The following is a 17,444-nucleotide window of genomic DNA, read 5'->3' on the forward strand; positions in this document are numbered from 1 at the left end:
GAAAGGCATCCATCTCCTGATCTGATGGTGTATTGTTTGGATGGGGAAGGGGATTGTTGATGAATGAAACCTGAAGCTCCTCTGACTGACCTGGATCAGCACACACACACCCCTGAGGGAACAGGGATGTCTAGAGAGCTCAAATCGGTTTAACACAGCCACTGTATTATTGCATGATAGGGGTTGATGTGGGTGTACATGTGACTATTGATGACTCATCACCCTTACTGTGCAGAGGGTTCTCATCTGGCTTGGCTTCAAGCTCAACAGAAGTACAGCAGTGCATATGTTTTCCGACCCAACACTGCATATTTAGCTCCTTCCCTTCAATGCCAAACCGGTTGACCTTCATGCACACGCATGTCATGCATGTAGTAAACAATACTCTTGAAACGACACGAGAGGAAAACAAAGCACATATGAGCAAATTAGTATGTGACTAACTAGCTAATAGTATAAATCATCTAACTCGGCAGCCCATACTACATATTATAGATGCTGTATATCAGAAACAATGTATACATAACATAGCAAAGCAGGAGTCATGGCAGACTTCCATGCTTTGAAACTGCATATAGATCGATTAAATATTCTGAGGAAATGACAAAAAAGACACAAACTAAAGCAGGATCTAGTAAAGGGTTGAAATTAATAGGTCACTAAAACACTGATGTAATAAACAGACCAGTAAATGTGTCGTATCATAAACGTATGTCCTATATTAAGCTTAAACATAATGCATAGTTAATAGAGAAGGGAATATGTGTACTATAAACTGAACCAGACTCATGGTAGGCTACCATGCTTTGATACAAGAAACACAACCAAGTAGAAACTAGCAATATGTTGAAATTACTAGGTTGATGAAACAAAACACTTCTGCAACCACATGTTATAGACACTGCATAACCATGTATACATCACATAAACAAAACAGGAGTCATGGTAAACTTCTATGCTCTAAAGTGGCCTGTAGAATGTTTAATTGATATATGCTAAAATGACACAAGACACATAAACTAAAGCAGAAACTAGTAATGTGTGAAATTACTATGTTGTTAAAAACAGTCATAACTAACAGATTAGTGAAACGTGCCTATGGTGCTGTTTAAAACTTATGTTGCAAGCTTGGTAAATAATAATTCTATCAAAACAGCATGAAATACAAATAAATTAAGCATAATTATCAAGTAGCACTTCAGAATTTGCTATTAAGAGCTCCGTAGTGGATGGAGTAAACGAATAAAGTCAAACATATGCTCAGCAGTAATGACCTTGTGTATGATCAACGATAGCATAGTGGGACAGTGGTCCTACATGACAAAGTACCAACAAGTGACAAATCTCTCAAAATATTGGCAGAAATTGTAAAATAAAGCATATAACCTGCAGTAGATCAATAAATCTGCATTATAAATGCAAAATCAACATTGGATGGGTCCACAGGAAATGGGCTAGATTGTCAGAGACTATTGCATTGCGTGTGTCTCAGGACACAGTGAAGCTAAAAACTGGCAACACCTGGTGGCATCAAGGGGAGGTAATGGGCAAACGTTACTGCCCTTTGTCTATCTAAAAATAGACAATAAGACGATTTTTGTCTTTTAGCAGGGCTGCATTCGAGAGGTAGCAGGCTAATATTCCTAACCCAATGTAATTGGGGAATGTATTCGAAGGAGAAATAAATTAAAAACTGATAGGCTGATTTGTGATTTACTCCCCCAGAATAAAAGGTTTTGTTTGTTGGTTTGTGGTTTTAAGGCACAGCAACACAAGTAGGTTATTTAGTGCCAAGTCAATTGGACTACAGGTTTTTGGCTACGGATACACCATGTTGGTCAATACTGGTTGATCCAATGGTCTCAAACCTGCACCCTTTTGTTCATATTTCAAGTACCTAAACCACTGAACCACCTCACATTCTGCCTCCGTTAACTGCCTCTTATGAAATGCTGGAGGACACATTAATACTGTTCTTTATGTCCATGCAAATTGGTGATCATGGGGTGGTGTGTTCCTCAACAGGACTAATGCAACCTATTAGGACTCTGACCAAATGACACAGGAATATATAAAAGTTACTTATTAATCAATGTGCAAATTTGATGATAACCCATAAAGATGGGCAATATTTGTGAAGAATATCTTAAAAGGTAATGTAAGAAGGACAAACGACTTTGTGACCAATAATTCAGATCTCTGCAATTGTGAAACACAGGTATCTATCATAAATGAGTGATAGAGGAAGGTCACTGTGACCTTCTTTGGTACTAAGGATCAGTAGAAGTAGGGGTGCATCCATTTATCAAATTTCTTGATTGGAACATAAACAGCCTCCAATAAATGAAATGTTACATGTAATACTAAATTTTTAAAAAGTATCACAGAGACCTTTTTCCAAAGAAGATGTAGAACTTATTCAGATGCATCTATTCACCAAGCTTCATGATTCCTGATAGGATAGTATGCATATAACATGTCAAAAACTTGTATGGTCATGGACTAAATGCAAAAATGTAACGAAAGTAAGTAAAAAATAAATTGCAGGTTACAATGTGCTTCTCTACTGTAAGAGTGTGGTTGTAACAGAGATGCATACGATCATCAGTTTCTTGATTAGTACATGAACAGTTCATGAGAAAATGAATAAAACACAAAATTTTATCCAAGTCAATCAAGTATAAAATATGGACCAGAATGACTGACTGATGAAATAAGGGAGTCATACTCATTAAGGTTCATATCCACATAAACTTTAATTATTCTAGATGGATAATATCAAAGCATGTCAAACGACTTTGGCCATAAACTAATGCAAACAAGAGTCCCTCAAATGGACCGATGCTCTACTGACTAAAATTCATTTCCAGAAATTCAAGACAGGACAATTTATTATTTCTGACTGCTGACTGATGAGACTATCTATGATATTCTTGAGAGCTAAAATTTTAAAATAAACCACTGTGATAGCCATACTTGATGTAAGATAGGCACCATTTTTATCTAGGTCAAACTGGACACCAATAGAAGGTTCTTGGTGAAAACCCCATGCTGACATTAGCCCAAGTCAGTAAAGCATGAAAATATAGGTAACAGTGACCTATATTATTTATTATTGTGTAGAACTCAGCAAGATGCATTAATCAAGAATGTAACCCAAACATAATGTACAAAGTTATCCCCCTTATCCCTTTGCCAGCATGTAGCTGCAATGAAATCCACTCAAAACTGTTGCTAGAACTTAGGAAGAAAAAAAGAGCTGAGATTCAATGATTGTATACAAGTATATGCTTGTCTATGTCGGGACACCATCCTTGACAACTGAGGTAGAACAATAGCTCTCGTTTACTTTGTACAGGTGAGCTAAATGCATTACCAATAATAAGACACTCCTCCAGCAAGCCAAAGACATGTCCATACACTATCAGCTTGCCAATCCTGATGTCCACTGGAATATGTGCCAGGACACGGCCAACAAATGTCAGTTCACCATCATGTCGCTTTCGAACTCCTCCCACCTGATTGGTCAGCGCTCCCACCTGCAGAAATTCAATACAAGGTATTTAGTAAGAAAACTGAGCAACACTATACCAACAGGATGTGATGTGATGTAAAGACATGGATGACACTATACGACACCTACAGGATATGATGTGATATGACGTAAAAGACATGTTTCATATGATGTGATGCAAAAGGTATGGGTTACACAAAATGACACCCTTACAGGGTGTGATGTGAAAGACATGAGCTACACTATACGACACCTCCATATATTAGTCACCAGTATAAAAATATGAAATAAAAATTCTAATCCTGCACATAGAGCAGAACTATAACATTTCACAGTGGCAAACTGAACAGACAACTTCCATGGCCTAGTGGTATGCCTTGGATGCAGGAGGTCATGGGTTCGAACCTCAACTGAGTCATACCAAAGACTTATAAAAATGCTATTAACAGCTGCCTTCCTAAGCACTTGGCATTAAGAGGTTAGTGTTATGACTGGTCAGCCTGGTGTCTGGATAACATGACTGGGTGAGACACCATGCTACTTGTCTGCCTGCAAGGCAGCATAATGTCCCATTGCTAGACATCACTCTAAATTGACACACTGTAGACATCATAGCGATACGACTGATTTTTTTTAAAAAGCCATGTTAAAAACCCAAATATATATATCTCTCTCTCTCGCACACGTGTGCGCACACGCACGCACGCATGCACGTACGCACACACACACACACACACACGAACAAGATGCAAGGCGATGACCTGTCAAGAATTTAGCCGCAATGAGAAGAACACTACAAACCTCTTTCAGCATCAGAATGTTCCTCTCTATGTCATCAAGGTTGGGAGGTGACAGGGCAAGGGCTAATATCGCCTTGGGTTCACCCAAATCCAGCAGCTTTACCTGAAGAATCAGACTGTCAAGAGGGCTTCTCTGAAAATACAGGTACGTACAACATGATTACTGTTTCTCAAACTGTACACGTGTTTGTAAATCTAAACTACAGGCAAATTCATTACACACATAACAAATGCAATAATAAAATGTAAAACATTCTAAACATGTATCTGAAGATATTTACTAAGAATTCATATTTTTCTCTAGGCATTACTGACTTTTGTGGATTTTAAAAACCAAATGAAACACACATCGACTTATGAAGAAAATGGGACCCTTGTTCCCTCAGTGGTATATTTACTAGTTTCAGAACCTAAGAAAGCACAATCATCTGCAAAACAATGAAGTGATTTCCATGAGGAAATAAACGTGAATACAACATAGACGGAGTTATAGTGAATATAATATTTTCCTTTTAGTTAGAAACAGATTTGCAATTGATGGATTAAGAATGAATACTACAGAATACTAAACTATTCACTTGTAAGTTACAAACAGATTAACAACCAATTTATTCACACTGTGTAAAATAGTAACCAGGGCTCAGTAAATCAAATCTTCTTAATTTTATCATAGATTTTCACTAGTCAATCCTTACTGTTAGACAAATTTTCTAAATAATGAACTTGCTAATATGGATAAAATCCAAATATATTATGGATGCCAAAAAATCCTTACAAAATGTCAGAATAATGACTTTAACTTTACTTTTCAGCACCAATTAGCACTAAGAGGTTAGTGTTAGGACTGGTTGGCCTGGTGTCAGGATAATGTGACTGGGTGGGACATCATGCTACATGTCTGCGGCATGATACCCCAGTGCTAGGCATCACTATAAACTGCCATGGTGCAGACATCATAGAGATATGACTGTAAAATTGTTAAAGCTACATTAAAAATCCAAATCACACCAATCTGTTATGTCATTACTTAAGTTCTTTCACAATCATATGCACAAAAGGTACAAAGAACCCTAAAAATTTCTTAACAACTATAGTATGGCTTTGTGAATGTCAGTTTTATCCAAATACATTTTTATTTACATTCTTTTTATTACCATCAGTACCTTGATATAGCCTTAAACATGTGAATAAATTAAAGTCCATGTAAAAAAAAATATGTTTGGTTCTCTAATATCTGACTTTAAACAAGCTTTTGATTATCAGAATCCAAAGACTGTCAATGTATCATTTGCAATGCTATGATCCTTGGTCCTATATTTTCAACACTTTCTGAACCTAACAGCTCAAGCTCTGAACCAAAAACCCAGATATGATACACTTGGGAGTACACTTACATCAACGAAATATACACTTAAATTTATATACTTCAAGTACACTTATATCTATTTACTTGGAGCACACTTATATCCATATAACTGGAGTACACTTACATTTACGAAATGATACCTGGAGTACACATAGATCAGTAGTAATATACCAACATTTTTCAAGTTAAAGTAACTGTCAAATTTCAGAGCATGAGTTAGATGCTAGACAATTCTGGAGATTTGGGACCTGGTCTTTCACACTACTGAAGATATATACAATGAACATTTAAAACAGACACTTAATAAGCAACAAAAATATATCAATTTAAAACAAACCTGCATTTCTGGCACACTGTAGTCTGGAATACTATCCTGCCAAAACTTGCGAGTGATCAGTCTATAAACACGACCATTGGAAACACGACCAGCTCGACCTGGTTTGAAATTTATACTAAAATAGTTATGGGCAGTATTTCAAGAATATCAACTTGAACATTTAAGCACAGGTTAAAATATAAGCCTCCAAATTCTAAATTTTGTATGTCCAATATGAGGCACAATTATGTACACTTTCCTTCCAAAATCAACTTATTAAATATGCTCATTAAAGGCCTTGTTAAATTGTACTCCATTGGGAAATTATACGATTAATCACTAAAATATATGCTGAGCCTGCATTTACTTTTTGCTAGAAAGTGAAAATCTTTAACCCTGTGCTGACTCTAAAAATACCATAACATTGACCATAATCTATATTGAGGGTGGGTGTATCTGCAAAAGCAATCACTATGTTGATCTTCTGCCTATATGGGATTGGCAAAAATTGTGCCTATTGAGGCAAATGAATTTTACTATATGATAACAGAAAGAGTTATGAATCAACAATATTCGATACCAAAGAAATGCCCAATGTTTTAGAATTGTGTGGAATGTCTACTGAATCAACAGAAACAAAGTTCAATAAGTGATCTCTGAAAGACAGTGTGTGGCCCAAGATGCAGGTGAAACTAGGAACTCCTAGCATATCAAAAAGCAAGAATTATGGCTTTTGAACAATTTTAATAGGAGATCTTAACATAAATGTCATCCTGAAGCCACCGCTATGGTCACCACTGGAGAGGTGATACAGTACCCTCTCATAGTGCCTCACACTCAAAATCAGTGTGTCATGAAGTTAGTACATGATACAGCAAATATGACTCTTAAAAATGCTCTTAAAACCCAAACATAAATATTTTGATGTTCATAGACACCACAGATTATACTGCCTTACAGTGGGACTGTCTAATAATGAAGTGCATCATGTATTTATTTTTACTACCACTTTATGAAAAGGGATCCATGAGGTTATTTGCTTATACTTTGAATAGTGTTATAATGGAGGGCATTATAGTGAGGGAGTATTATATCTATATATCACCATTGACAGGCCAGGCCATAAATAAGTCTCAAGCTTCACAAGTTTATGAGCATTGCTTAGATATTATTATATATATTCTCACATAATTAGACCAGTTCCAACTGGATCAACAAATGACTTTGTGATGACAGCATTTTACAAACACCAAAGTTTCACATGCAAATTGAACACATTTTTCTTATAATATAATTGTGTGTTGTAAGTACTCTAAACTACCATATTATGCAAAGCCTTATAAGAACATTCATGAAAAATTGGTAATTACCTTCAAATCAAATATTAAAAGTGGAAAAACAGAAATATGTTCACAGAGCATTTAACCAAGCTGTGCGGCCAATGTGGGTATGTGAGAAAGCTTGCCAGTAGCTTCTCGTGGGTCAGTAGTTCTTTTCGGGATTTTCCCGGTTTCTTCCTCAAGCATTAATACTGGCCGCCATGTATAGCCTATCATGTACTGAAAAATGGCGTTAAACCCAACAACAACAACAACCAAGCTGTGATGACAGATGCATGGAATGACATGGAAAATACCAGATGTTCTTTCCACATTTATGGCTTGGCACAGAAAAGCCAATAATTATCAGAAGTTAGTGAATTAGTGATTACATGGTGAGAATTTGTGTTGGATAAATGATCACATGTCTGGGCTGATAATTTTATTCTTGATCTCTCTGTTCCTTGACTTTTGAGAATCAATACAGCATATATTATTGTAAATTATTACTATGGTAAATGTATCTTCCTATCAGATCACATTGTTTCATTTCTCATTTCTACCTATAGCTTTATCATCTTCATGGTTCAACAAATTTGTTTTGATGCAACTGATATAAAGCCTGCTGTACCTTTTCAATGTAATAACAGCTGGATCCAGAACTTTAAAATGTAGGACCCAGACCTCAACCTTAAGAAATGTTCAGCTGCTGCATATGATTTGCTATAGCATGGTTACAGTCATACAGACCTTTTCTCTGTATGCAGCTTGCCTTGGATGTCCACTGGACCTGCAGACTGGTGTAGTTTGTCTCAAAGTCACACACTTGCTGCTTGGTTAAACAAAAGTCTATCACTGGAACAGGAAGTAAAGTTGCTTTATCACTAAGTTTATATATTCTGTACCATAAGTAATAAGAATATACACAGTGAAATTTGTCCAAAATAGATCAAAAGGACATAATAAGTTTGTGAAAAATAAAAAAATATGTGCCCTTTTGTGGGAGTCTTCCTTCTTAAGCTTTGTTAACATTTATGTTATTAACCTTAAAATATAAACTTTGTGATAAATCAAGATTAGATGACATATGGACATCTCTACTAAATCAATTCAAGTCATGAAATATGACAACTGAAAACAAATGACAGGTTCACAAAAAAGGGAGAAACCAATTTTGGGAATAAAATGTTCAAAAAAAAAAAAATTGCTTAACCAGAATGTGCTAGAAGTCCTTCCAAGCCGTTTTATATCGATTCTCTCTGCAAGTTTATAGTGATATAATACACACATCTAGCAATTGTTCTCACAAAGATGGCATCATAATGTAATAATCTACCTTTGTGCATTGATTTTACAAAAGCCGACATCCTTAATGACTGTACAAAAGAAATTCTACTTCATAAATCTTCCCATGATAAGCATAAAGCTTCAAATTTCCCTTTGCACTGTTATGTATATTTAATTTGTTTATTTGTTAGTTTTAAAAAAAAATTGTAATTTCATTACATACTATTGTAATGTAACATTGTATGCTGGATTTGACCTTGTCCAAAACTGAGTTCATTTCTGCTTGACGGACTGACATTTTTAATTTTATTTATTGTAAACAACTAATACATAGCAAAATTATTCTCTCTGTGTAATCAGGATCATTATTAATAGAAGAGGTAAATATGTTTATCTGGGTCAAAGTTTTGATGTTTCCTAAGTGAATTATACATAATCCAGGTTACTGTTTTGTAAACATCAGGAAAGTCATTTTCCATTAGGTAATGTTTATTTTATATAGAAAATGCTAATTGTGACCTGAGGTCAAGTAGAGAATTATATTATCTTGTGATTGTGAGGACATTAACATCTAGCACTTTCAAATTGTATATTATATGTTGTGACAAGTAGTTTTTGGCTGTAATCGTTTTTGTTCAAATTACTGAAATCAAGTGGTTATTTTCTCTGGAAATACAAAAGTACTCTGATAAAATTCTTGGATAAAGACATTCATTGGAATTTATACTGAATTTAAACCTGGAATTATATTACTGTGATTCAACAAAAAAACTGTTGACACATCAACACTCTATAAGCTATAACCGACACATCATCGTCTTCAGTTTTTGGATTTCTTCTGGACTTGTATTGTGTTTTATTCAGGACTTTAAACTACTAGGACTCGTGTCTGCAATTCTTGGAATTATTTTGGGATTTAATTCGCAATACTTTAAATATTTTTTTCTCATTTTCACTCTGTATTCTAGGGAAATAAATATATTTGTTAAATTTGACAAAGCTTGCTGTCTTTCGCTCTTTTCTGTTACTTATTTTAAGAGCTTAGACTCATAACAGCACAAACTTACCATATTTTATATCTGGCACCGTAATTGAGCTCTCAGCAATGTTAGTTGACAGGATAACCTGAAATCATAAACTGTAATACATTAATAAAGAGAAAACTAGAACTGTGACTAGATATATTTTCTAATCGCAAGACGTAGGAATTGTTAAAGTATGAAGACTATTAAAATAATTAGGTTTAATTCATTATCAAAATTATCCATAATTTATTATCCAGATGTTCACTGCAGTGATCCTCCTCTGGCATGCACCTGCACACCCCGATAAGTGACCACCCAGCTTTTTTACAGCCAAAACCCCACTGGCACCAGAAAGTTTATGTTCAACAGAACCCTTTAACTTGGTCACCCCTCTAACATGGCCATCAGCCAGCATATTACACTGTAGAACAAAAAGTTTAAAAATTGACCACTCACATGCAGACTAATATTATGGCTGGAAATCTAAAGCTTATTTGTTCATTTTTAAATTCTGCACAATCATTTGTTCCAACATTTCCACAAAGTATGTAACATTAATTGATACTAAGAGGTACTTCATCCAATTATCTTTACTGCTGTGTGTTCAATGGGTACCAAATTTTGCCACTTTGATAATTAAAACTACTATTACCATCAATAATTATAAAAATGACAAAAAGTATGAGCTGAGAAGCAAAGTATTTCTCAGCTCAAGTCAGTATTTTGTTAAATTATACATAGAAAATTGTTAATGGTTTCCAACTTACCTTTCTGTATCCCTCCGGTGGAATGTTGAAAACTCGAGACTGTTCTTCTAATGTTATCGTTGAATGAAGTGGGATAATAACCAACCTGAAATTTTAAAGATTAAATCCATCTGAACTTAAATGTAGCACTAATTATCAAATCTATTCAGAGAGTATTGTCAAAGAGGATGTACCAACATGCTTAATATGAAATAAATGATTTGAGCAAGGTATTCATAACTAAGCAAGTAAAACCAATTTAGATGAGGCCATTATGTTTACTACTGCACCCATATCTGAGCTCAAAGTGATACCATGTTTTATTCAGAATCAACTAGACATCATAATTAGTTAGAAACCTCATGTTAATAAGACTTTCCATTCTGGTGGAGTAGCAATTACAAATTTTCAAAATTACTACTGAAGTGGCCATATTGGATGTCTGAGCACCACTATTTTCATTTATGACTAACTGGACATAGGGATGATTATGTGTGTAAAGTTTCATGGTAATCTTTCAAGTAGTTTTTATGAGAACCAATAACAAACTTGTCCTAATGGATAAACATGTTGCAGGTTAGATGACTGATAACATACAAAAGGCATATGACCAGTAGAATTAAAAAAATCTATTAAAAAAATTTATGTAGATATATGGTGGGGCATGCCAACCCATCCACCATAATATAGCAGAAGTATAAACAACAATCCAGATCTTTCATCAATAATACAATCAATATTTTTTTGTTTAGATTTCATTCCTTGAGATTTATTATGTCATTTATAAATTTTTTTCCACTCAGAATAAAGGAAGCACTTGTGCATATGCAACAGAAAAAGAAATTAAATACATAGAAAGATGGAGAGACAGACACTTACTGATGATCCTGTGCCAGATTCTGAAGTTCCTCATCAAGATCGATAATCTCTCCAATACCTAAAATTAATTTCTTACAGTTAAGATATATTCCTCATTCCTCAAAGAATCCTGTAAAGCAACTATCTAGATTAAAAACCACAGACAGACAGACATACGTACGTACGTACATACATACATATATATATATATAAAAATATAAATAAGGGAAGTAACTCTTACAGATTAAATACTCTTACCCCTGCTAAGTGGACATGTATACTAGAACCAGATGTTTACCAGTTTAAGCCTTAGCGAAATCTGTAACAGTATGCACATTTGTGGGCTATGGTGGGAGAGGATGATATTAATGTAATTGGGTAACTATTTTCAGAGAAACTTAACTTACTGAAGAAAAAAAATCCTTCCTCCATTCAATACATTACCCCCATCATATTAACATTAGAACAGGTAAAAATTCTGCTGTTTTCATGGATAATAACATACAAATTATATCTATGAGCAGGTCCTATGCTACAAGGAGTAGGCCAAAGAGCTGAAGAAACTCCATCACTGAACTGAACATCCTGTTGGCTGTCAGATGCATGAATGACACAGATAATGTATTTGGGTGGAAGATGAACCAGGTTGATATGCATCAGAAACTCCATATCTAGATGAATGAACTGTTAAGAAGGGATAAGATCCAACTTCTCTACACTGACTATCTGCTAAGAAGCTTGTAGAGAAGCTTGTTAATATTATCAACTAAAACAGAATTTACCATCACCATGAAAAGGATGAGGTTGATGCAGAATGGAAAGGCACAGAATTGGTACACTACCGCTTGGCAGCCAATGTAAAGGAAACTGAAAAATACTGTTTGAATCTATATGTGGCTACACTTGTTGGTCAGATCAAGACTTTTCACAAATTCATTACTCTGCAAAGATGAATGGACCTTGTTTTCTCCGTCTTGAATTTTGGGTCAGTAATAAAGTGACTGAGCCTGCTATGACCAGTCTCAATTTCCCATTGGTTTTGTTACCCGGTTCTGGTTTCCAGACTACCTCCACCACCTGTTTTACAACCCAATGCCTTTTCTCATCCTGTCTGCCTTTGTGTGTTCATTTTGTTTTCTCTCCCCTCTGCTGAACTACCTGCAAAAGTTATGGGCATATGGCTGCCTATAATTCACCTAGTTACAGAAAGGTTATTATTTCTGAGGATTAGCCCCCAGTTTTTTTGACAAGGATCATCCATTCTGTGGTACAACTGATGAGGTTGTGAAGAGACCTGGGCTTGCAAGGAGAAATAAAGTGGCAAGAAATTCCTGCCTGCTTTCAGACCTTCTCAATCTGGCACCTGAACACAAGGACAGAACCAAATGGAAAGAGCAAAGGGTTGCCATACTGTTGGATTTAAGAGAAGACTGCCAGAGAGCATATCTTGTTAATTGATCAAGGTTCCATGAGGCTTTTTGAAAGTAGCAGGCAATCGACTCAACAACAACAACCCCCCCCCATAAAAACTGGTCTATAAATTGCTGTGGTCACAAGTCTTATACAAGAGACACCTCATGAATTTTGACAATCTTTGCTGATTGCAGCAAAAACATGAAGGACTGATGTTCATCATCTTCATCTGCATCCAATGAAATGATTTACTATTAAATAATAACTCCATGTACGTGCATACAAAACATGTCACTGCATTATATACATTACTGGGTCGCATGTACAACAAGGCTTTAGGCATTATATTTTCAGCTGTTGGGGCAGCCATTGTTTTTTTTACTGAAAGTGGAGACGATACGTTAATGTCGGAGTCAATCCAGTCTGCTTGGGCTGCCTGTGTTGGGCAGTGTGGTAGCTGTATAGCTGTTGAATTTGTTGGTGCTATTCACTTTTGAGCTGTGAAGTGTTTGAGCTGTGCTGTCTGATGTGATGGAGCTGTTGTGGAAGCCATTATTTGACTGTTTGATTTTTATGTGTGTATGTTGGGGAGCTGTCGGTACTGCCTCTATTTTCAGCTGTAGAACTATGTGGAGGTGTGGTCCTAGCCATGCTGCTGGTTTGGATACCAAGTAGTGATTCTATACGACCTGGTATGTACCTGGTGTGCTGCTGTCGGTAGTAACATTTGGCTCGGAGGAAGATAGTGGTTAACTCATATTGAGTGATTAAAGCTCAGGACCAACGGGTCTGCAGGGAACAAAGGGGTCCTAGGGCTCTTTAGGCAAGCTGGGTGGGTAAACCATTTGCAGTGGCTCCTTGACCATCTGACAGTAGTGGCTGTCAAACGGATACCAAAAGATATCTCCCACCTTTGCGTTACTTATCATTATCACTCTTTGAGCAAATACCATCATTTTTGCTATCGCAGCAAACACTGTCATTGTTATTTGTGTGAAAATCATCATCATTGTTACTTTGATAGTCATGGTCATTTATTTGAAAACCCTCCCTATCATTATTTGAGTGAAGATCATCACTATCGATATCTGAGTGAAGATCATCACTATCGATATTTGAGTGAAGATCATCACTATCGATATTTGAGTGAAAGTCATCATAACCATTACTTAAGTGATTATTTATTGTTTTTGTTTTTAATTTCCAGTCATTAGTCATCCATGTTGAGAGATCCAAATATCATTCTTATTTAATTTCAATTCATTCATTATTGTTGACTATTCTTTTTAAGTTAATATTGTGATTCATTTCAGTTAGGAACAATACCATTTTCTTTATATCAGTTTCATTTTGTGTGCATCATAGTGTTAAATCCATTGTTGGAATTGATGTCCACGAGCTTGGTGTCAAAATGTAATATGTTTCAATCACTACGTAAATAAACATCTTGTTTACATAATCGCTCTTAGTGTCTTCACAATAATCTGACCCCAACCTGTATCATCCTGTTACAATGATAACAGTATTGACTGCCAGAGGAGGGAGGCATTCAAGCAGTGGCAAAATTATATTCTACTGTTCAATTACCACCAAAGAACTTAACTCCATCCTTTCTATGGTCCAATCAGAATGATGAAATAAGTCTGTGTCAACCCCTTCATGGACAGGGTCACTCTCCTCTTGCATGATGTGCATCCAGGGTTATAACATTCGATTTGATGATGGCGTGTTCTCAGCATGCTTAATACCGTCATTACCTCATGGATATGCTACTATACCCAGTGGTGTTATGTCCAGCACAGAGAGTGGTCCACCTTAGGAATGTTGGTCCGACTGATGAAGTTTAACTCATTCAGCCCCCGAGGATTTTGTCGTTTTTGCCTGCAATGTGCGTAGGAAAGACATCTGGGGCTCTATTTCTGAATACATCGTAATACATCAGTTTTCAACAGATTTTCCATGAGACTAATGCCTAGTTGTATTAGAAACATCATTTTCCATTGGTTATTTTGCTTGCGCATGAGCAGAAGGTTACAAGTTGGAGTTCTTTTTTTTTGCTTAATGGACCCATCATTTTCATATGGAGACAGCTCTTTATTCCAAATGCCCACCTTATCCTAGTTTTTGCAAAGTTTCACCTGTCTGTGTGCAGTTCAGACCAGTCTGCCTTAGATCTGAGGCCAAAAGGTCTAAAATCCAGACACAAAATCGCATTCCGACCATGAGCGAACTTTGGGTGAAAAAAAAACCCGGGTCCAAAAAATGAGGTTTTCCCCTCTGTATTTTGTAGTGCAACTAGAACTTCCTGATTATTTGGTATCATTTTAGAGCTATATCTGTCTGCTTTTTTGTAATACCACCCATGTTGGTGTATGTTATGACCTTGATGCTGCAGAGCTTGGAAACAGGGTACAGTCTCATCACGCCTACAGATGGGATTGGGGCCAAATCGGTTAATGTTGTTTCAGTGGCAATACGTCCTTGCACAGGTAGGGGCTAGGACTTGTGCCTAGTGGGCTGCCAAACTGAGGGGGGCGGGGCAGGGGGTGGACAAAAATGTCCCATTTCCCCCAAATTGCTTGTAAAAAATAACTTTGAAGATAGATCTTGTTGAATTATGTGCATTTTCTACATTTCCAGCAGAGCTTGTAAGGAATCACCTGCCGTAGCTTTGATGGGATCAGAAGTAATCACTGCTATATGTGCCATTCTGGGTATCTGCCAAGAGTGGAGGCAGAATCTCAACATCTCCCATAAAACTCACCAAACATTCTGAATTTTGATGGGTACTTTGTGTCTGGATGATTTTGAATGTGCCCTTTCTTTTCAGCCCTTCAACTACCTTTTAAAGATGTCGGATCACACATCTTCTGTCCAATAAGCACTCATACAACGGGGTGTGATGATGTACAGTTCATGCAGGCAAGGCAAAATTTATGATTATCCTCAACAATTGTATAATACTAACATTTCTTGCACATACTCAACATCTCTGAAATTATCAAGAAAAAAAAGTGCATACAATAAGTAACAAACCATTCAATATGGCAAACTAGCATTAACAAAACACAAGAAATGCATTAAAAAAAAACAAAGTTTAAGAATGCAATACAAAAATACCAGTAAAACCTGAGTATCACATTCTGACATCAAATGGACAACAACAATCAGCATTAAATAAGAATAAATTCACCGGAAAAGACACATATGTTGTATATCAACCTTCTGACTTCTTAAATCACTGGAAAAAAATGTTGGATGGTCTGAAAATATGATAAATTGCAACAGATTCTCAGAGGCACAGTTATCAGTTTGAGCGAAAGTTTATACTGGTAAATATCTGGTATATGGGTGGCCACCTAGCGGGAACAAAGGAAGTTAATCTATACGAGTTACTTCTGCTTGTCTATATGATATACAGATGGAAAGATGTTTCTTCATCTGCCATGGAGGGCTAGATTTTGAGGTAGTAGAGGTGTGTGTGCGATTTGGATTTTTAATGTAGCTTTAACAATAATCCAGTCATATCTCTACGATGTCTGCAGTGTGGCAGTTTATAGTGATGTCTAGCGCTGGGACATCATGCCGCAGACATGTAGCATGATGTCCCACCCAGTCACATTATCCTGACACCAGGTTGACCAGTCCTAACACTAACCTCTTAATGGTGAGTGCCAAGCAAAGCAGACTTCCTAATGTTAATGTGATCAGGTTTTGTATTTGATGGAGAACCTATGTGACAGATGCCCAAACATGGAAAAAGATTCCTTGGTAAGATCCAATACAAATTTTAACATTCAGGTTGTAGTAAAGAATTGAATCTGGTTATTTTGCCTCACAGTCAGGGACATGTACCACAAGATTAAAAGGTCTGGGCCAGCAAGGCTGGTCCATAAATGGCATCCTGCAGTGATTTCTATAGGATTTTCATACACATTTTCACATGTATCATTTTTGTAAGATTTTTAAAAATAATTTTAAGACACGGCATTTGATAACAGTCCCTCTAACTAGACCTCTTATAGAATGCTTAAGCAAAGATGTGTGAGAAATATCTTTTAATGAACAAAGATAAAACCAGAAAGGTAGTGATCATGTCTTATGACATTTGCAATGTGTCATATGCATTAGAACTGCACATTTTTTTTACTAAAAACAGCATGTCTGCCATGGTACAATCTCATATTGTTGTTGTTCTGGGTTTGACACCTTTTTCAGCGGGGCCCGGAGTGGCCGAGTGGTCTAAAGCGCTCTTCGTTACGGATCACTGCCATCTCACCTCTGTCTGCGGCGGTTCGAGTCTAAGATTCAGCCAATGTGGGCATGTGAGAAAGCTTGCCAGTAGCTTCTCGTGGGTCGGTGGTTCTTTCCGGGGTTTTCCGGGTTCTTCCTCCACCATTAATACTGGCCGCCATGTATAGCCTATCGTGCTGAAAAATGGCGTTAAACCCCACAACAACAACAACAACAACAACCTTTTTCAGCAGATAACAGGCTATACATGGTGGCCAGTATAACTGGTGGAGAAAGAAGCCGGAACAACCTCAGAAAAATAAACAACCCACGGGAAGCTATTTGCAAGATTTCTCACATAACCACACTGGCTACACCTCATGCCAAGTGGAGTTGGTAAAATGCTTTTAATAATTAGATAACTGCAAAAGTCACTCAGTAAGAGCTTGATTATGGCAGCTGATCTAAATATCAAGCACTTGCATGATCAGATTGATCTTTGTTAATATTAATGAACATTAAAGATTTTCTTGTACTCATTACGAACTGCATGCATGCTTATTTTTG

The 17,444-nt window shown here is 36.4% G+C and overlaps 1 protein-coding gene across 2 annotated transcripts in view; it reads right to left on the bottom strand.

The window, feature by feature from the left end:
• Window positions 1–17,444, bottom strand: part of LOC149805451 (ATP-dependent RNA helicase TDRD9-like) — a 146,753-nt gene that overhangs the window by 77,676 nt on the left and 51,633 nt on the right. For both annotated transcript variants that reach the window (XM_089950041.1, XM_089950042.1), the window contains exons 9-15: window positions 11,253–11,310; window positions 10,395–10,479; window positions 9,670–9,727; window positions 8,066–8,170; window positions 6,018–6,115; window positions 4,316–4,447; window positions 3,377–3,539 (exon numbers count right to left, since the gene is read on the bottom strand). In XM_089950041.1, coding sequence (XP_089806167.1) covers window positions 3,377–3,539; window positions 4,316–4,447; window positions 6,018–6,115; window positions 8,066–8,170; window positions 9,670–9,727; window positions 10,395–10,479; window positions 11,253–11,310 — 699 coding nt within the window. The remainder of the gene's footprint in view (window positions 1–3,376; window positions 3,540–4,315; window positions 4,448–6,017; window positions 6,116–8,065; window positions 8,171–9,669; window positions 9,728–10,394; window positions 10,480–11,252; window positions 11,311–17,444) is intronic.

This window comes from Sinohyriopsis cumingii, chromosome 2 (genome assembly GCF_028554795.1).
Source record: "Sinohyriopsis cumingii isolate HCF-2022 chromosome 2, ASM2855479v2, whole genome shotgun sequence".
NCBI lineage: Eukaryota > Metazoa > Mollusca > Bivalvia > Unionida > Unionidae > Sinohyriopsis > Sinohyriopsis cumingii.